The sequence below is a fragment of the Manis javanica genome, chromosome 16 (assembly GCF_040802235.1).
Source record: "Manis javanica isolate MJ-LG chromosome 16, MJ_LKY, whole genome shotgun sequence".
In the NCBI taxonomy this organism is placed as follows: Eukaryota; Metazoa; Chordata; class Mammalia; order Pholidota; family Manidae; genus Manis; species Manis javanica.
In genome coordinates this window covers 20,954,969-20,977,435 of record NC_133171.1, presented here as the reverse complement: position 1 = coordinate 20,977,435, position 22,467 = coordinate 20,954,969, and the positions used below count along the sequence as shown (strand labels likewise).

Here is a 22,467-nt window from a genome sequence, read left to right as displayed (position 1 = left end):
TTATTTGTAATATTGGGACCCTTTTGGTTTAGCCTTCTCTAAACAGGCCACTCAGAGGTCACTTCAGGGAAAGGGGTGGACTGGTGGCTAAGACAGCCTGCATAACTGCAGTGCAATGTGCTATTTTAGTTTGTGCCCCTGAAATGACACCATCTTTTTGGCATCAACCAAAGAAAGCTTCCTAAACATCTATGGGAAGGGAATGCTTTGCAGTCATCCGAGGCTTAGGTCATACAGGCATGAATTACTGTGGGGAGGTCTGTGTCCACTCCAGACACTGTGACAAATAAAGTAGGGAAAATGACTTCTGACCAAAGCATTTATCTAGGAATCCAGAGGTGGAAATTAATCCAAGCAATCTTGGCAAATCTCAAAAGCAAAGAGTAACCAACTCTTTTTAACCCAGGAAATTAGGGCAGCCTTTTCCTGCCCCTTTTCCAATACCATCACTTGGGTCCACTTGAAAATCCCAAATATGGGTGTTTTGGAGAAAGGTCCAACATAGCTAAATAACAATTATATTTATATGATATAAAATATGGCATAATCCAACAAAAAGCTCCAACTCTTTCTAGCCAAGGTGCATACACTTTTATCTTCTATTTCTCAGTACTTTTCCCATTGAGGGTATGACAACCAGTCTGAACTCTCAGGATTTATTGGTTTTATAATCTTGATTTAATGTCTTCTTCCTTTCTTCTTTGTTTCTTTTAATTTTGGAAAGGGCAAATTTAATTTCAGTAAAAAACATAAACATATGCCATATTACAAAGACTGTGTAATGGTTTACCTGTTGGAAGGTAGTCTACCTTAGCTTCCTAAGTCTACACAGAAAGACAGAAAGCAGGCATTATTCTATTTAAAATTCTTTTTATTTTTTCTGTGTGATAAATCTTTTGTGATTTTCTTTCTCTTACTCTCTCTGATAGGGAAGGAGGCCAATTTATTTGGCTTGGGGAAAGGAGAGGTTTGGTTCAGAGTGAGTGGCATTTTTTCCCCAAGTATCTGTTGAGCTCTTAAAGAGCAACAGGCTGCTAGTGGTTGAGTGGACTTCCTTTTCCCAGTTCATCTCCGTCTGGGAGAGCTCTCCTCCCTTGGGGAGGTTGAAACAACTTTCCTAGATACAACAACCCGGGACCGGAGAAGTACTTTCATGGCAAGCTGCCTTGTACCAGGTCCAGAGGCCATTGGAAGGTCTGGCAAAAGCTTGACAGTTTCCCGTGGTCTTTCTAGAAGCCAGATCTTTAAAGGCATGTAAATGTGTAGGGAATATATGCCTGAGAAATACTTTGCACACATAACTGTGGACTTGTGGTTCTTTATTATTCTGATCATTGCACTTGGTAACCGATTACTGAGCAGTGCTGAAAGCAGAGGCAGTGAGGGCTTGTGATTCTAAGAAAAGAAGCCATTGCAGCTTTAACTTGCGTCAAGGAGTAATTTTGGCTGCTAAACTACTGACTGACCACCATTTGGGTAACCGTTCCCTCCCACACGTGAAGTCCGTTTTGTTCTTGCAGGCTGGTCAATGGCCTCTACAGGCATGACACTTTTTTCTCTTTTCTATCATCATCATCATTGTTACAGTTATTACTGCTATTATTATCCCCAGCTATTTCTACTAACACACACCAGACTGCCTGTCAAGAAGGCACAGTGACAAAACAGATGAAAGCCCTCTAATCGGTAAGTTTGAAACAACAACAGGAAAGAAGCCTCTGATTCCAGTTACTCGTTTTTCAGTACCTTGGTAGTCAAATCAGTCACTCCTTCAGGAAACAATAGTAACCATTTTCTAAATGGCATGATGATGTTGGCGTTTTTTGGAAAGCAAACCTTTAGTGCTGTGTGTGTGTGTGTGTGTGTGTGTGTGTGTGTGTGTGTGTGGAGGGAGGGGAAGGAGGAATGGAGGGGGAGTAAATATTGGGGTTCTGGTGGGTAGGCAGAGGACTGTTGTTCTCTCACTAACCATATGCAACTGTCCCCTAGAAGAGAAGTCACACACCAATCCTTCTTAATTCTGTGAACCTTAACATTTTCTTTAACTACAGAAAACAATAGCTGAAGCAAACAGGATCTCAAAAAGGCAGTTAAAAAATATTGTGAGCATGACTCATTTTTTTCTTCCCAGATCTTTGTGTGGTCCATAAATCTAAATGAATTTGTATATATTTTTAACCAAATAAAACTAAACTCTAAATTTGTGTGCCTTTAGGGGGAAAGTGGTCTTTAAAAATGTGTTGATTGCAAGAAAATATGGTTTCCTTAGTAACAAACTTCTGGACATTTTCCTTCCTTTATGTTAGAGGAAACTCATTGTACCAAAAGCTTTCTCCTTTCTTAGGCATGTTAAGTGAGCTAAAAGCATGGATGAAACCTAGAGCAAACATGAATTCTTCTAGGTAGATGTGTGTCACTGTGCAGAAAGACTAAGTAATTGAAAGCTGGAGTTTTTAAAATGAGATCTTAGAGAATATGTAATCAACCCTCTTGTTTCAGATAAAGAATGAGGCTCAAAGAAGTTGAATGACTTATCCAAGATCCTACACTTATATCACAGCAGGTGCAGGGTTACAGTCCAGCTCCTACCAACTCGCCCAGTGCTGTTTCCACCATATCACACCTCCGAAAAGTTGTTTATAAGTTGAACTTCTCTTTTAAATAATTCCTATTTTGGACATACTAGGTTAACCAGACATGTGAAAAAACTTTGTGCTGAATCTCCTTTAAACGTCACTTTCTATCCTAGCCTATAAACCCTGTTTTGTGAATACACAGTAGGAGTTAGTGTTCATTAAATGCTTACTATGTTTTAGGCACTATCCTCAGCACCTTCCCTGAATTAACATTCATCTGCACACTGCTCTGTGAGGTTGGTACTCCAGCTTGTAAGGGAGTAAACTGAGGCACAGAGAGATTAAGTAACCTGCTCCAACTCAGAGTGAATTAAGAGGCAAACCCCAGGCTGCAACTCCAGAGCTGAAGTTTGTTATTATTGTTCCTGGAAGAGCCTGCTTAACATGAGGCACAGCTGGACAAGCTTTCACATAAACTGGCAAACACGAGCCAGAAATCTGAAAACCAAGTAAAAATACACTGGATGTGGGGCTCTCTAATCTTTGGAGAGTAAGTTAAATGAAATAATCAGTCTGGAAAGTATAAAGCATACACATGTGAAGTGCAGTGTGAATGTGACTCTCTTAGGAAGATCATCTGTCCAGCCCAGTGGGTACTCCTGTCCCATTTCATCACAGCGGAAACTGAGGCGTAGTTTGGCAAGTTAAATAAGTCTCTTAAGTCACATTGCTTAAGTTCAAGGCAAAATGAGAATTTGAATCTGAATCTTGTCCGACTCCCAACCTGACTCTTCACCGTGCCTGTTTCAGCTGAAATAATCACCTTGACAATCACACATGCTCAGAAGCTAAATTTTTACACGCTCGTCCAGCCCTCCTTTGCTGAGGTTTTTACGCCCCTCCGGGGTGGGGCTGCAGTGTGGGGCATCAGTCTGTAGATGGCGCTCTTCAGCACCGCAGCCAGACGTGGTGTGTAAGAGAGAAAGCCCTTTGAGGAAAGAAATGTTGGAGGTTGGGTGAATGATTAATTACTAAATTGTCCAATCTAGGCTTCCTAGTTGTGAGCATTTTTTAAGTCCTGAGGGGAGTGAATATCTGATTGGCATAACCAGAGGCAACATCTGAAGAAGTGAAAGCTGGAGAATGGAGCCTAAAGTCAGTCTCCAAGCGTCTTTAAACACCTGTCAGCAAAGCAAAGCAGATGGAGAATCTGACCGACAGCAACAAAGCTTGAGTAGATACTCTTCAAACTGATTTAAATTGTGATAAAAACCCAAGTTACGATTTTAAATATTTCTGAGGCTAGAACAAAATAATAGGAAGATTAAATGTTAATAGTGGTTACATCCTAGATGATTGGATTACAAGAGTCGTACGCTTCACTTAATTTTTTCTTCAGTGAATTTGTATTACTTGGAAAATCACACACAAAAAAACTTAGTAGTGTTGTTTTAAAAAATTCTTTGATAGAGTTTTTTCTTTTTAAGTTACTAGATATGGTTTCTTATGGAAAACAATCCGTGAGTCCAGTTTACCATTTATTCGGACATTTCCAGATTCTAGAAAAGCTCTTGTCTATGGCCCAATTCTCGGGAAGCATTTAGACAAGACATCGGTAGACTACTAGGCTAGCCATTTATAACTGCAACCTGAAGGGGTATCTCGCCGCGACCCTCCTTACCCAGAACGACGGGCCCACGCAAGAGATTTTATTATCTGAAGGAGAGAGTGGCTGTTCCTAGTCTCCTGAGTCGTTCTGGGTAAGGAGGGTCGCGGCGAGATACCCCTTCACAACCCTCACAGCCATATCCCGCACCACGAGGCTGCTGGTGGAAGAGCAGTGAGATAAAGAGAAAACTAAGTGGTGCCCCTGCATGTGAGAAGCTAGCATGGCACCATTCCAGCCTGCAGGAAAAGGGAAAAGGGAAAGGGCATGGAGAGTTGGGGTGCCAAATAAGTCCAAGCAAGAGTGAGGGAGGGAGAACAGGCAGAGAGGCGGGTAGTCAGATCAAAGCAGTATGGGACCAGGATGGCATTTGTGTGACTGCTGCCCTCCAAGTCCTGCTGTGTGCAAAGCACCACAAAAGGCTTCCCTGAAGATGCTAGATAAGAAAACACAGAAGAGGGACAAGGGGAAAAGTTTACTACTATTTTCAACCCTAAACTAAACTGTTATCTACTCATGACTTGAAAAAAAAAAGTATTTGGAAGAACCATTCAAGTCCCTGTCCCTGCTTCGCCTTGTATTCCTTGGGTGTCTAGGTCGATATCCGCAAGCACCCTCTCATCCAGAACGCTTTCAAAGGACCCAAGTCCTTACCCAAGCTGCACAAAGTTTCCCAAGCTAAGCAAAGTGGGCCAGATGCTCCTGACAGAAAGCTGTGTTTACCTTCACCAAAAACATCCTCCTCTTCATCCACCAGGAGCTCCTCGGGATCCAGACACTGCATCTCGGAGGGGCAGGCAGCTTGTGGCAGCCCCGGTGAGTCTCCGCAGCCACACTGCGGAGCCCCCTCTCAGCACCCTGCAATTTCCTCCTCGGGTTGCCTAAAGCCCTCCGGGAGGGTGAGTTCCCCTCTGCCCTCGAGAAAGCAACTTCACTCAGACGAATAGGCTTCGGGAGCCTTTTGGAGGGTGCTTCCCAGGCGGAGTAATTCTCACCACTGAGAAGAACAAACATTTTTTGGAGGGGGGCTAAAGATCAGGTAGGATCTGAATACCAGTATCGCTTAAACTCTGAAAGCAATGAATTCTATTTCAAAGCCACAACTTTCATGTTTTCTTAGAAAGGAAGGTGGGCTTTCAACTTTCTTACCTATGAATTTGAACACAATGGCTAGTGTTGAAAGAGAGGGGGTTCATATTTCTCATATCTTGGTTTTGCTTCAATGACAATTTATCTGAAAGAAAAACAAGCCACTATGCTAAACCAAAGCAGGCATTTGGAGGGACAGAGCTTTTATTTCACTCAGGAATGGTTTGCAAACCTCTTGCAGTTGATGGTTAGAAACTTTTCAATGCTTAAATCAAATTGAACACATCTAGGCTCTTATTGGCTCAATTACATCTACAGTCAATAAGTAGATAACTAGTTTGGGTCATTTCACAATATTTACTCAGTCTGGTTCTTCAGACTTTATCATTTAAAGGAGAAAGGAGAAAATGTAACTCAAAAAACAAGCAGTTTCTCCAGGAGGGAGAAGTAAACATTGAACTTTGATCTGAGTACCAGAAGCTGGTATCACCATATCAAACTACTCAAAGTGTGCTAAGTTCTTTGATTGTTCAAACACAAGTCTCTGAGTAATACTGCAACTTCATCTGGGGGTTTCCCAGAGCTCTCTGTCATAAAACCTCTCAGGAAGTCAGAAGCTCAGAAAATGCAAATGAAGAAAATGTTAAGCAGTTGGCCCAAGATGTTTACTTCTGGCAAATTTGTTTTCTGAGCAAGTTTCTAAAAAAATGTAATGTCTTTTAATAGACATTATTTTTTAGGGTATTTTTAGGTTCACAGCAAAATTGAGGAAAGGAACAGAGATTTCCCATATACCTCTGCCTCCACACATGCATAGCCTCACTCACTATCAATCTCATCAGAGTGGTACAGTTATTACAACTGATGAAGCTACATCGACTCATCATTACCACCTAGAGTTCACAGTTTAGCTTAGGGCTCATTAGAACTGTATATTCTATGGATTTTGACAGAGGTATAATGACATGTATCCACCATTATGGTATAATACAAAGTAATTTCGCTTTCTTAAAAATCACCTGTGCTTCGCCTATTCATCCACCCCCTACCCACCAGCCCCTAGAAACCACTGATATTCTTGCTCTCCATAGTTTTGCCTTTTTGAGAATGTCATGTAGTTGGAATCGTACATAATGTAGACTTCTCAGATTGGCATCTTTTGGTTGGTATGCTTAAATGCAGTATGCATTTAAGTTTCTTCCATGTCTTTTCATGGTCTCACAGCTCATATCCATTTTTTATATTGAAGTATCATTGATATATAATCTTATATTGGTTTCAAATATGTAGCACACTGGTTCACCAGTTACCCATATTATTAAATCCTCACCTCCACTGTGCAGTTACTATCTATCAACATAGGAAGATGTTACAGAATCATTGGCTATATTCCCCATGCTGTACTACTATCCCCATGACCAACTTATATTATGATTGAGAATTTGGGGGCCCTTTTATCACCTTCCCCCTCCCCACCCATCTACCCCAGCCCCTCTTCCCATGGTAACCACCAGTTACTTCTCAGTGTCTGAGTCTACAGCTGTTTTGTTCATTCTGTTTTACTTTGTTTTTATAGTCCACAAATAAGTGAAATCATATGGTATTTGTCTTTGTCTGCCTGGCTTTTTTCACTTAGCATAATACCCTTTAGATCCATCCATGTTTTTGCAAATGGTGCAAGTTCTTTTTTTATGGCTGAATAATATTCTGTTGTGTATAGGTACCACATCTTCTTTATCCATTCATCTATTGATGGATATTCAAGTTGCTTCAATATCTTGAATAACTAACTCATTTCATTTTATCTTTAAGTAATATTTCATTGTCAATAGTTTCTTTATCCATTCACCTACTGAAGGGCATCTTAGTTGCTTCCAAATTTTGACAATTATGAAGAAAGCTGCTGTAAACATCTGTGTGCAGGTGTTTGTGTGGACACAGTTTTCAAGTCCACTGGGTAAGTACCAAGGAGTGCAGCTGCTGGTTTGCATGGTAAGAATATGTCAAATTTTGTAAGAAACTGTCAAACTGTCTTCCAGTGGCTGTACCATTTTGCATCCCCTCCCCTAGGAATTAGTAAAAATTCCTGCGGCTCCACATCCTTGTCAGCCTTTAGCATTGTTAGTGTTCTGGATCGTGGCCATTCTAGTAGGTGTGTGTCTCATTGTATTATGGGGTGCCGTCGAAGAGAGTCCCGGTGCTACTCTTCAAGCTAAGAACTTGTCCCCTCCTCTAACTGCATCCTTAAAATTATACCAGCTTCAAAACAAAAGCAAAAATGAACAACTGGGACTACATCAAACTGAAAAGCTTCTGTACAGCAAAGGACACCACCAATAGAACAAAAAGGCATCCTACAGTATGGGAGAATATATTCATAAATGACAGACAAACAACAAACAAAAAGCAAATAATCCAATAAAAAATGGGCAGAGGAGCTGAACAGACAGTTCTCCAAAGAAGAAATTCAGATGGCCAACAGACACATGAAAAGATGCTCCACATCACTAGTCATCAGAGAAATGCAAATCGAAACCACAATGAGATATCACCTCACACCAGTAAGGATGGCCACCATCCAAAAGACAAACAACAACAAATGTTGGCGAGGCTGTGGAGAAAGGGGAACCCTCCTACACTGCTGGTGAGAATGTAAATTAGTTCAACCATTGTGGAAAGCAGTATGGAGATTCCTCAAAATGCTCAAAATAGACATACCATTTGACCCAGGAATTCCACTTTTAGGAATTTACCCTAAGAATACAGCAGCCCAGTTTGAAAAAGACAGATGCACCCCTATGTTTATTGCAGCACTATTTACAATAGCCAAGAAATGGAAGCAACCTAAGAGTCCATCAGTAGATGAATGGATAAAGAAGATGTGGTACATATACACAATGGAATATTATTCAGCCATAAGAAGAAAACAAATCCTACCACTTGCAGCAACATGGATGGAGCTAGAGGATATTATGCTCAGTTAAATAAGCCAGGCAGAGAAAGACAAGTATGAAATGATTTTATTCATCTGTGGAGTATAAGAACAAAGAAAAAATTGAAGTAGCAAAACATCAGCAGAGTCACAGAACCCAGGAATGGACTAACAGTTACCAACGGGAAAGGGACTGGGGAGGACGGGAGGGAAGGGAGGGATAAGGGGGGGAAAAAGAAAGGGGGCATTATGATCAGTACACATAATGTATGGGGGGGTACGGGGAGGGCTGTGCAGCACGGAGAGGACAGGTAGTGACTCTACAGCACCTTACTACACTGATGGGCAGTGACTGCAATGGGGTATGTGGGGGGGGGGCACTTAGTGATGGGGGGAGTCTAGTAAACATAATGTTCCTCATGTAATTGTAGATTAATGATACCAAAAAAAACCCCAAAAACTAGAACTTTATCTCTTTCAGATGTTCCAAAGTCACTTTTTTCTCCTGTATAGCAAAAGCAAAAAAAAAAAGTTGTCTGAAATCTGGACCAAATTATAAATAATCTTTCCCCACTGCAGAAATTTTAATGTTAAATAAATTAAATGACTCAAAAAAAATTATACCAGCTTCTCCCAGGGGAGAGTATGGAAATATGGAGCTGGAGGAGTCCAGCCATAAGAAATGAGCAGGTTGGAGGAATTCTAGGGCCGGTCAGCTGTGACGGGCTACTTGAGTTCCAGCAGTGGGCTCACTCTTACAGTGGTTTCTGTGGGGCTCCCAAAGGGATGGTGCCAGCTGGGGCCTGCTGGAACCTCCAGTTGACCTCAGCCAGGTCTGGGACCACCATTAGGGAACAGTTTGTAAATGTGTGGGTGTTTTGGGTTGCACAATGACTGGGAGCTATTACTGGTATTTAATGTTGTGGCAACCTTCCTGCAATGCCTGGGACAGTGGCTGAAGAGGAAAAACTGCCCAGCCCCATCTGCCAATAGTGACCCTTCTCTACATGAGAAGTCCTGAGAGGCAGACGTCTGGAGCTGATTCTTTCTCCAGATCTCCTTTGCTTCCTTCCTTCCTGACCTTTCTACCACTACCCCCACCCCGAATCCCCTTCAAGTGACTTAATAATCTAAATTAAGTGTATTAAAGTAAGTCTGAATTGTGTAAGATCAGGCAGCCACTGAAGAATACAGTAAGGAAGCTCCTTAAAAAATTAAAACTAGAATGACCATATGATCCATCAATTCCATGTCTGGGTATATATCTAAAAGTGCTGAAAACAAGATCTTGAATTGACACTTGTACTGAGTCACTGTAGCATTATTCACAATAGTCAAGATGTGGAAGCAGTCTGAATGTCCATTGATAGATGAATGGCCACAGAAGATGTGGTGTATACACACACACACACACACACACACAATGGAATATTACTCAGCCTTAAGAAAGGACGTCCTATCCTCCACTACAACATGAAATAGCCTTGAAGACACGCTAAATGAAATGAACAAGTCATAAAAAGACAAATGCTGTATGATTCCCTTTTCGTGGTGTATCTAAAGTAGTCAAATTCATAGAAACAGAAAGAATGGTGTTGCCAGGAGTAGGCAAAGGGGGAAAATGGGAGCTGTTATTTAATGGGTATAGAGTTTCAGTCACATAAGATGAAACAGCTCTAGAGCTCTGCTGTACAACAATGTGCATACAGTTAACGCTACTATAATGCACATCCAGAAATCATTAAGAGGGTCAATTTATGTTACGTGCTTTTTATCATACATGCATAAAAGTGGGCCCAGATACAGGAAATTTGGATGCAGACTGGAACTCCATTGATGTGTCTGGGGTAAGAGGATGAGTATCAGCTTTGATTATTATTACATTTTTCACCCATTGTCCTGTGTCTTTAAATCTTCACAACCCCATGAGAGGGATGCCATTCTAGTAGGTGTGTAGTGGTATCTCATTGTATTACTGAGAGCTTTTGAAGAGAATGTGTTTCATTTTACAGATGAAACAATGGGACTCCAAGAGCTTAAGTAACTTTTCTAAGAACATATAGCTAATGATTGGTAGACTTGACTAATCCAGAGCTCACTCCTACCTCCCATTAAAACAGCTTCATGGAGTGACTGCAGATGATCTGGTCACTACAGCAGCCCAGGGGCTCTTGGGAACTGCACCACTTCCATCTCACAACCACCAGGTCACCACAGTAACCCTGGGTTCCCCAGCCGTTCTACTTCAGCAAGCTAGCATGACCTCTCTGAGCCTATGTCCTTATCTGTAAATGGAGAAAATAATATCCTCTTGTTAAGGGTCTCAAATACATTGTGTTGAAGTCCTAACCCCCAGTACCTCAGAATGTGACCTTATTTGGAACTAGCATTTCAGGTAATTGTCAAAATGAGGTCATAGTTGAGTAGGGTGGGCCCCCAAATCCAGTAAAAATTGTCCTTATAAAAAGAGGAGATTTGGACACAGACACACATACAGGGCGAGCACCACGTGAAAATGAAGGCAGAGATCTAGCCAAGGAACACCGAAGGTTGCCAGCAAACCACCAGAGGCAAGGAAAAGGCCTAGAACACATTTTCCCTCACCACCCTCAGAAGAGACCAGTCCTGCCAATACCTTGACCTCAGACTTCTAGCCTCCAGAATTGTAAATCAATAAATTTCAGGTATTTAAGCCATCCAGTCTGGGGTACTTGTTATGGCAGCCCTAGCAAATGAATACACTTCCTCATCTGGTTTGCTTTGAAGATTAAATAGGATAATTCATATAAAGGAAGTAACATAGCATGTGGCACACTGTAGAAACATAGTTATAGTTACCAAACTTAAATCTCTCACTGGGCAGCTTAGGGACATTTCTCTGATTGAAGGCTCAGTGGGGATAGAGAATGAAAGTCAACATGTTCTGGACAAAATCTCAATAACCCTTGGTAAATTCCCTTCTGTTGTTTCTTCTCTAATTTAGATAATTTTGAAAACACAGCTAACAATCTGAAGGAACAAATCACAAATGCCACAGAGCATGTCTTGAAAGCGGAGAATACAGAAAACATGGTCCTGGCCCTCCAAAGCTCACAGTCACCTTAGGCAGATAAGGCATATATGCATGATGTGTTAGGTAAGAGGGAAAATTAATGAGCTACACGTGCATGCAGCAGTATGGATATTTTCAAAAACATAATGTTGACTAAAGAAGTCTCATAAAAATATAAATAGTGAGATTCTGTTTATATAAATGCCAAAAATGGGCAAAATGAAAAAAATATAAATAACAGTGAACATACAGTTCCAGGAATAGTTCTAAGTACCTTGATTTACATGTCACACCAATCCTATGAGATATGTATAATAATCATCTTCATTTTAGTTTAAGGTCCAAGAGGTAAAATGATGCACCCAAGGTCATGCATCCAATAAGTGGTGGAGCTGATGTTTGACTCAAGTCCCAGAGTCCACACAATACCCGGTTCCACTGTCTTCACATATGAGTAAAGCATAAAGGAATGCTGACCTGTTGCTGTTCCCTGGCTGCAAGCACTGGAAGCCTTTATTCACATGACTCCCTTTCTCCTTTCTGTCCTACCAACTCGGGAAACATCCACTCATCCTTCTAAGGGCTCCCACCTCCATGAAGCCTTTTCTGATATGCCCAGGTAGAAATGCTTGTCCTGCTCCCTGTCCACTTATTTATGTATCTAGTTCACTCCTGCCCTTTGCTCCTTAAGGCCAAGGACCATTTCTTCTTAAATTTAAAATTCCCTCTCCTCCAAGATAGGGCCATGAAGAAAGCCATTAATCAATACACATTCTTTAAATGTAGTCAATAAATGACTAACTGAATAGCAGAAAATTCTGGTGTGAACTGAATATGTGAGAGCATTAGTCCTAGATTGGGAATTAGTCCTAGATTATGGGATTTAGTCCTAGAATATGTAAGGGAGAAAAAAGCTTTTCCAATATCCTTTTAGGTCTTTAACTGGGACCTATGAATTAAATTGCCAGAAGACAGATTAATAGGAGAAAAGGCATACATTTTTATATGCAAGGGAGCTTCACAGAAAAGAAATGAAAATTCCAAAGAAGTGGTTAGACTTGGGGTCTATATACAATTTCAACAACGAGTGATAAATTGTGCAGAAGTGACTAGACAAAGCAAGGGAGGGGAATTGGGCTCCTAGTGGTGGTAAATTGTGGGAGAGTGACTAGGAAAGATATAGTACATAAGGGTTGTTTAATAAGATTTATTCTGCAGACTTATTGTCTCTGGTGATAGAAGTAGTTTCGGTGATGAAGAGCCATTTTCCTTCTCCTGGTAAGGGGTGGGGGAAGCACCTTTACAAAGGGAAATTTATGCCCTTCTTTTAGGCAGAGAGTTTTATGCTGTTTCTTAATTGCCTTCAGCTAAAAATAACCCTAATGCCAATGCGGTATATTTGGGAGTGGTATATTCCGTTTCTCTTCACATCCGTACTAGAAAAAGTAGACTTAAGCTAGGGAGACTCAGTGTTCAGAGCTGGGCAAGTCAGTGAGGGTCTGAAGGTAATGGTGTAGGTCAGAGAGAGCAGTCTGGCCAGAAGTGAGAGGTGAGTGTGAACAACCAAAGGACATTGCCTTTCAGGGATTGAAGCAAACAGCTCTGGTACTTGGATTCTCGCGGAGGAGAACAAAAGTGAGGATGAGCCAGTATGAGGACTGTTTTGATCGAAGGCTGATGGTGACACGGGGCTAAGTTTAAGATCAAAAGCACAGGAACCTGGAGGAGCCAAGATGGCGGCGTGAGTAGAGCAGTGGAAATCTCCTCCCAAAAACACATAGAGCTATGAAAATATAACAAAGAAAAATCTTCCTAAAATAGAGACCACAGGACACAGGACAACATCCAGACCACATCCACACCTGCAAGAACCCAGCGCCTTGTGAAGGGGGTAAGATACAAGCCCCAGCCCAGCGGGACCCGAGCGCCCCTCCCCCCGGCTCCCGGCGGGTGGAGAGAAACCGGAGCAGTTTTTTTTTTTGGCGAGCGCTTTTTGGAAGCCTTAGAGGGACCGGCCCCCGTTGCTGGGGAGGCAGGGTGGTGGGACCGGTGAGGAGGTGCCTGGGAACGGCGCCGGAGGACAAAGAATATCCCGCGTTTCTCCCTGCGAGACCTGGGGGCGGGTGCCTGAGACCGGTGCCTGAGGACGGAGGAGGTCGCGCGTTTTTCCCCCTTTTTTTTTTTTTCTCTTTTTGGCAAGCGCTTTTTGGAAGCCTTGAAGGGACGGGGACCCCAGTGCTAGGGAGGCACGGTGGCGGGACTGGTGAGCGGGTGGCTGGGACCGGCGCCTGAGGACAAAGAATATCCCCCGTTTTTCCCTGCGGGACCGGTGGGCGGATGCCTGAGACCGGCACTTGAGGACAGAGGAAATCGCGCGTTTTTCCCTTTTTTTTTTTCTCTTTTCTGCGAGTGCTTTTTGGAAGCCTTAAAGGGACAGGGACCCCGGTGCTAGGGAGGCAGGGCGGCGGGACTGGTGAGCGGGTGCCTGGGACCGGCACCTGAGGACAAAGAATATCCCGCATTTTTCCCTGTGGGACCGGTGGGTGGGTGCCTGAGACCAGCACCTGAGGACGGAAGAAATCGCGCGTTTTTCCCCCTTTTTTTTTCTCTCTTTTTTTGCCAAGTGCTTTTTGGAAGCCTTGAAGGGACAGGGACCCCGGTGCTAGGGAGGCAGGGCGGCGGGACTGGTGAGCGGGTGCGTGGGACCAGTGCCTGAGGACCAAGAATATTGAGCGTTCCTTCCCTGCGGGACCGGTGGGTGGGTGCTTTTTGGAAGCCTTGAAAGGACAGGGACCCTGGTGCTAGGGAGACAGGGCAGCAGGACCAGTGCGCGGGTGCCTGGGACCGGCACCTGAGGAAAAAAAAAAAAAAAATCGCGTGTTTTTTCTTTTTTTTTTCCTTTCTGTTCCCTCTCTCATTGTTGCTGTTGTTGTTTTGGTTTGGAGAGTGCTTTTTGGAAATCTTAAAGGGGCAGGACAGGTCACTTAGACCAGAAGCAGGGAATCTGGGGATCTCTGGGCACTCTAACCCCCTGGGCAGCAGGGAGCACAGAGGCCCCTTACGGAGATAAATAGTCTCCTGGCTGCTCCCCCTCTAACGGGGCTCCACCATTTTGGAGGAACAGCCCCAGCCAGGCCAAGCCCACAGCAACAGTGGAGATAAACCCCAAAGCAACTGGGCAGGAAGCAGAAGCCCTGTCTGCGCACAGCTGCCCAGCACAAGCCACTAGAGGTCGCTATTCTCCCAGGAAAAGGCTACAAACCAACAAGAAGGGAAGCTCTTCCAGCGGTCACTTGTACCAGCTCTGCAGACTATCTCTATCACCATGAAAAGGCAAAACTACAGGCAGACAAAGATCACAGAGACAACACCTGAGAAGGAGACAGACCTAACTAGTCCTCCTGAAAAAGAATTCAAAATAAAAATCATGAACATGCTGACAGAGATGCAGAAAAAAATGCAAGAGCAATGGGATGAGATGCAGAGAAAAATGCAAGAGCAGTGGGATGAGATGCAGAGAAAAATGCAAGAGCAGTGGGATGAAGTCCGGAAGGAGATCACAGATGTCAGGAAAGAGATCACAGAAGTGAAACAATCCCTGGAAGGATTTATAAGCAGAATGGATAAGATGCAAGAGGCCATTGAAGGAATAGAAGCCAGAGAACAGGAATGTATAGAAGCTGACATAGAGAGAGATAAAAGGATCTCCAGGAATGAAACAACACTAAGAGAAATATGTGACCAATACAAAAGGAAAAACATTCGTATTATAGGGATACCAGAAGAGGAAGAAAGAGGAAAAGGGATAGAAAGTGTCTTTGAAGAAATAATTGCTGAAAACTTCCCCAAACTGGGGGAGGAAATAATCGAACAGACCATGGAATTATACAGAACCCCCAACAGAAAGGATCCAAGGAGGACAACACCAAGACACATAATAATTAAAATGGCAAGGATCAAGGACAAGGAAAGAGTTTTAAAGGCAGCTAGAGAGAAAAAGGTCACCTATAAAGGAAAACCAATCAGGCTAACATCAGACTTCACAACAGAAACCCTACAGGCCAGAAGAGAATGGCATGATATACTTAATGCAATGAAACAGAAGGGCCTTGAACCAAGGATACTGTATCCAGCACGACTATCATTTAAATATGATGGTGGGATCAAACAATTCCCAGACAAGCAAAAGCTGAGGGAATTTGCTTCCCACAAACCACCTCTACAGGGCATCCTACAGGGACTGCTCTAGATGGGAGCACCCCTAAAAAGAGCACAGAACAAAACACACAACATATGAAGAAGGGAGGAGGAGGAATAAGAAGGGAGAGAAGAAAAGACTCTCCAGACAGTGTATATAACAGCTCAATAAGCGAGCTAAGTTAGGCAGTAAGATACTAAAGAAACTAACCTTGAACCTTTGGTAACCACGAATCTAAAGCCTGCAATGGCAATAAGTACATATCTTTCAATAGTCACCCTAAATGTAAATGGACTTAATGCACCAATCAAAAGACATAGAGTAATAGAATGGATAAAAAAGCAAGACCCATCTATATGCTGCTTACAAGAAACTCACCTTAAACCCAAAGATAAGCATAGACTAAAAGTCAAGGGATGGAAAAACATATTTCAGGCAAACAACAGTGAGAAGAAAGCAGGGGTTGCAGAACTAATATCAGACAAAATAGACTTCAAAACAAAGAAAGTAACAAGAGATAAAGAAGGCCACTACATAATGATAAAGGGCTTAGTCCAACAAGAGGATATAACCATTCTAAATATATATGCACCCAATACAGGAGCACCAGCATATGTGAAGCAAATACTAACAGAACTAAAGAGGGAAATAGACTGCAATGCATTCATTGTAGGAGACTTCAACACACCACTCACCCCAAAGGATAGATCCACCGGGCAGAAAATAAGTAAAGACACACAGGCACTGAACAACACACTAGAACAGATGGACCTAATAGACATCTATAGAACTTTACATCCAAAAGCAACAGGATATACATTCTTCTCAAGTGCACATGGAACATTCTCCAGAATAGACCACATACTAGCTCACAAAAAGAGCCTCAGTAAATTCCACAATATTGAAATTCTACCAACCAATTTTTCAGACCACAAAGGTATGAAAGTAGAAATAAATTCTACAAAGAAAACAAAAAGGCTCACAAACACATGGAGGCTTAACAACATGCTACTAAATAATCAATGGATCAATGAACAAATCAAAATAGAGATCAAGGAATATATAGAAACAAATGACAACAACAACACTAAGCCCCAACTTCTGTGGGATGCAGCGAAAGCAGTCTTAAGAGGAAAGTATATAGCAATCCAGGCACACTTGAAGAAGGAAGAACAATCCCAAATGAATAGTCTAACATCACAATTATTAAAACTGGAAAAAGAAGAACAAATGAGGCCTAAAGTCAGCAGAAGGAGGGACATAATAAAGATCAGAGAAGAAATAAACAAAATTGAGAAGAATAAAACAATAGCAAAAATCAACGAAACCAAGAGCTGGTTCTTTGAGAAAATAAACAAAATAGATAAGCCTCTAGCCCAACTTATTAAGAGAAAAAGAGAGTCAACACAAATCAACATAATCAGAAATGAGAATGGAAAAATCACGACAGACTCCACAGAAATACAAAGAATTATTAAAGACTACTATGAAAACCTATATGCCAACAAGCTGGAAAACCTAGAAGAAATGGACAACTTCCTAGAAAAATACAACCTCCCAAGACTGACCAAGGAAGAAACACAAAAGTTAAACAAACCAATTACAAGCAAAGAAATTGAAACAGTAATCAAAAAACTACCCAAGAACAAAACCCCGGGGCCGGACGGATTTACCTCGGAATTTTATCAGACACACAGAGAAGACATAATACCCATTCTCCTTAAAGTGTTCCACAAAATAGAAGAAGAGGGAATACTCCCAAACTCATTCTATGAAGCCAACATCACCCTAATACCAAAACCAGGCAAAGACCCCACCAAAAAAGAAAATTACAGACCAATATCCCTGATGAATGTAGATGCAAAAATACTCAATAAAATATTAGCAAACAGAATTCAACAGTATATCAAAAGGATCATACACCATGACCAAGTGGGGTTCATCCCAGGGATGCAAGGATGGTACAACATTCGAAAATCCATCAACATCATCCACCACATCAACAAAAAGAAAGACAAAAACCACATGATCATCTCCATAGATGCTGAAAAAGCATTTGACAAAATTCAACATCCATTCATGATAAAAACTCTCAGCAAAATGGGAATAGAGGGCAAGTACCTCAACATAATAAAGGCCATATATGATAAACCCACAGCCAGCATTATACTGAACAGCGAGAAGCTGAAAGCATTTCCACTGAGATCGGGAACCAGACAGGGATGCCCACTCTCCCCACTGTTATTTAACATAGTACTGGAGGTCCTAGCCACGGCAATCAGACAAAACAAAGAAATACAAGGAATCCAGATTGGTAAAGAAGAAGTTAAACTGTCACTATTTGCAGATGATATGATACTGTACATAAAAAACCCTAAAGACTCCACTCCAAAACTACTAGAACTGATATCGGAATACAGCAAAGTTGCAGGATACAAAATCAACACACAGAAATCTGTAGCTTTCCTATACACTAACAACGAATCAATAGAAAGAGAAATCAGGAAAACAATTCCATTCACCATTGCATCAAAAAGAATAAAATACCTAGGAATAAACCTAACCAAGGAAGTGAAAGACTTATACTCTGAAAACTACAAGTCACTCTTAAGAGAAATTAAAGGGGACACTAATAAATGGAAACTCATCCCATGCTCATGGCTAGGAAGAATTAATATCGTCAAAATGGCCATCCTGCCCAAAGCAATATACAAATTTGATGCAATCCCTCTCAAATTACCAGCAACATTCTTCAATGAATTGGAACAAATAATTCAAAAATTCATATGGAAACACCAAAGACCCCGAATAGCCAAAGCAATCCTGAAAAAGAAGAATAAAGTAGGGGGGATCTCACTCCCCAACTTCAAGCTCTACTACAAAGCCATAGTAATCAAGACAATTTGGTACTGGCACAAGAACAGAGCCACAGACCAGTGGAACAGATTAGAGACCCCAGAAATTAACCCAAACATATATGGTCAATTAATATTTGATAAAGGAGCCATGGACATACAATGGCAAAATGACAGTCTCTTCAACAGATGGTGCTGGCAAAACTGGACAGCTACATGTAGGAGAATGAAACTGGACCATTGTCTAACCCCATATACAAAGGTAAACTCAAAATGGATCAAAGACCTGAATGTAAGTCACGAAACCATTAAACTCTTGGAAAAAAACATAGGCAAAAACCTCTTAGACATAAACATGAGTGATCTCTTCTTGAACATATCTCCCCGGGCAAGGAAAACAACAGCAAAAATGAGCAAGTGGGACTACATTAAGCTGAAAAGCTTCTGTACAGCGAAAGACACCATCAATAGAACAAAAAGGAACCCTACAGTATGGGAGAATATATTTGAAAATGACAGATCTGATAAAGGCTTGACGTCCAGAATATATAAAGAGCTCACACGCCTCAACAAACAAAAAACAAATAACCCAATTAAAAAATGGGCAGAGGAACTGAACAGACAGTTCTCCAAAAAAGAAATACAGATGGCCAAGAGACACATGAAAAGATGCTCCACATCGCTAATTATCAGAGAAATGCAAATTAAAACTACAATGAGGTATCACCTCACACCAGTAAGGATAGCTGCCATCCAAAAGACAAACAACAACAAATGTTGGCGAGGCTGTGGAGAAAGGGGAACCCTCCTACACTGCTGGTGGGAATGTAAATTAGTTCAACCATTGTGGAAAGCAGTATGGAGGTGCATCAAAATGCTCAAAACAGACCTACCATTTGACCCAGGAATTCCACTCCTAGGAATTTACCCTAAGAACGCAGCAATCAAGTTTGAGAAAGACAGATGCACTCCTATGTTTATCGCAGCACTATTTACAATAGCCAAGAATTGGAAGCAACCTAAATGTCCATCAGTAGATGAATGGATAAAGAAGATGTGGTACATATACACAATGGAATACTACTCAGCCATAAGAAGTGGAAAAATCCAACCATTTGCAGCAACATGGATGGAGCTGGAGAGTATTATGCTCAGTGAAATAAGCCAAGCGGAGAAAGAGAAATACCAAATGATTTCACTCATCTGAGGAGTATAGGAACAAAGGAAAAACTGAAGGAACAAAACAGCAGCAGAATTACAGAACCCAAAAATGGACTAACAGGTACCAAAGGGAAAGGAACTGGGGAGGATGGGTGGGCAGGGAGGGATAAGGGGGGGGAAGAAGAAGGGGGGTATTAAGATTAGCATGCATGGGGGGGAGGGAGAAAGGGGAGGGTGGGCTGCACAACACAGAGAGGACAAGTAGTGACTCTACAACATTTTGCTAAGCTGATGGACAGTAACCGTAATGTGGTTGTTAGGGGGGACCTGATATAGGGGAGAGCATAGTAAACATAGTATTCTTCAGGTAAGTGTAGATTAAAAATTTAAAAAAAAAAAAAGAAAGAAAGAAAGAAAAGGGGGATTACTCCTTAACAGGATAAAACTATTGGTAAATCAAAGATCAACGCATGCTTTAAATATCCTTAATGTTGATCACTTAAAGGGTGTCAGATGATCAGCTATGGAGGTACTCTTTTCTGATAATATTCCTTTCTCTTAATTAAAAAAAAAAAAAAAAAAGCAGTTACTGTGTGCTGACCTCCAATGAGTTCTGCACAGTGGTATAGAGGGCATGTCAAAGTGTGGGCAAAGGGTCTGTTTGTTTCTACGCAGAAGATCAAGGCCTAGCTTGGATACCCAGAAAATGAACTAAGATACGATATGAGGAGGAGCTTCTGGCATCAGCACTCTCTGGAGGACTCGTGCCGGGGGATGATCATCAAAAAGCCTCCACAGGGATCCGGACGATGCTGCGGTTGTGGCTGCATCCAGCCCACCATCTCCTGGACTTGCCATAAGAAGGAGGAGGGAGATGTCTAGGCTGGCATGTGCATACAGTGAGACAACGAATTTGACTGAATCTGTACTGTTGGAACTCAACCAGGAGTTGGGAGGGGTGCAAGTTGTAGCACCCCAAAATCTCATGACTATAGACTATCTATGGTTAAAAGAACATATGGGATGTGAACAGATCCCAGAAATGGGCTGCTTTAATTTGTCTGATGGTTCAAGTACAGTTGGAAAATATCCATCATATCATAGATAAATTTTCACAAATGCCTAGGGTGCCTAAATGGTTTTCTTGGCTTCACTGGAGATGGCTGGTAATTATAGATTTGCTTTGTTTATGTCACCGTATTCCTATTATGTCAATATGTGTGTGCAAATTAGTTAGTAGTTTAAAACCTATACATACTTAAGGTACTATACAAGAAGATATGTCAAAGAAATAATCAATCCTCCCAAGTTTCCTTCATATGCTACATCTATAGCTTTTCTTCTTCCTTCCTAATTACAAACTTTAAATAGAATTCGTGCCTCATATCGAATTTACCGAGTATCATAATTCCTCCAGGTGGTAAAGATACCTCGAGACAAGTGCTGGGCATAGAAGCCACAGGGCATAAATCTGCAAAGAAGTAAAAAGCTAACCTTTGCAAACAATATGGCTTCTCTCTCACTTACCAACTTTACATTTCCCTGTATGGCCCCGGAAGATGACTGGTTAGCCAGAGACGGGTAAGATTCCTCAAGGGAGGAACAACCTAAGACAGGCACAGTCGCAGGGGGGCCATCAGGTGAGAATTTGGGGATCAACAGAGGTGAGGCTCAGAACCTCACCCCCCCTGCTTTGAGAGAAATCTTCTGCATCCGTGGATGTCTTGCTGCCCTTGTCTAGCCTGGATTAATACTTAGTCCATAGGCACACACCTGATCATCTGATCATCTACATTTGCCTTCTTACAGCACTAAACTATGTTTTCTACCTTTATCTTGCATCTACCTACCACTTCAGCATTTTATTAAAAATAAAAATAATAATAATAATAGGAGAAATGTGGGATCAACATATAAATCAAGTACAAAAATCAAATGAATATTCATATTTGACCTGATGGTTTATAGGTCATATTGCATGATCAAAACCGAAAGTTTCTGTGATGACTGCCCTTGTACTGTTCACCATGTAAGAATTTATTCACTCTGTAAGAATTCGTTCACCATGTAAGAACTTGTTCGTTATGCTTCAGAAGATTGGAGACTGACGAGAATTAGGCTTGAGATGGATTAATGATTGTACATTGAGCATTGACCCCCCTATACTGAATTTTATTGTTGTTAACAACCATTTGATCAATAAATATGAGAGATGCCCTCTCAAAAAAAAAAAAAAAAAAAAAAAAAAAAAAAAAGCACAGGAACCTGGTAAGGCTTTTATCCTCTAAACAGTTGGTACCCACTTGGTGCTACTGGGTGTGTAAATTTCAAAGGCTTGAAAGGCCTAGTCCTTCCTGTGAGGAAATTTACCCACCCATTCATTTATCCATCCATTCATCATCCATTTGAAAAATAATAATGAATGTCTATGTGAGGGACATCTGAGTAAGTGTATGAATGACTATGCGTGTGTTGTGTTGAACATACGTACACAGTGGTACTATTTTGTGGTATGAGAATTTAAGTTATAATGATCAACAATTTATTTATTTTCAACATTTCTGCAGGGTTTGCTGTTTCACAGAGAGGAGGCCACACTGTGGAGGAAAATGCCATCATCTAATGTGGGCTTTCATTCCAACAGAGGGTGAGTTGCACCATCTTCTTTCTGTGCCCACTTGTGGAGAATTTTCCACTCCCTCCAGAAAGTGTTTTTAAATACTTAATTTTCAGATATAAAAACTTCAGAGCAGGGAAAAGAATCTGAAATAATTAGGGGTAAGATGTCCAAAAACAGAAAGGAGAACAAAGTAGGAGAGAGGAATTGAAACTGTGGGGAGGGGTTGGAATCAAGAAAGAAAAAGAAGGTAAAAAGACCACAGAGACATAAATTATCTCATCTTTGAGTAACTTTGCCCATAAAAATGCACATAAAATG

General features: G+C 41.5%; 1 protein-coding gene across 7 annotated transcripts in view; it reads right to left on the bottom strand.

Annotated features, from left to right (window-relative positions):
• RIPOR2 (RHO family interacting cell polarization regulator 2) overlaps positions 1 to 22,467 on the bottom strand; it is a 250,511-nt gene that overhangs the window by 141,142 nt on the left and 86,902 nt on the right. The window contains exon 1 of one of the 7 annotated variants that reach the window (XM_017653179.3): positions 4,966 to 5,169. The exons of the other annotated variants lie outside the window; for them this stretch is intronic. Coding sequence (XP_017508668.2) covers positions 4,966 to 5,026 — 61 coding nt within the window. The 5' untranslated portion in view covers positions 5,027 to 5,169. Of the gene's footprint in view, positions 1 to 4,965; positions 5,170 to 22,467 lie in introns of those variants that run through there. 7 annotated transcript variants of the gene reach the window in all.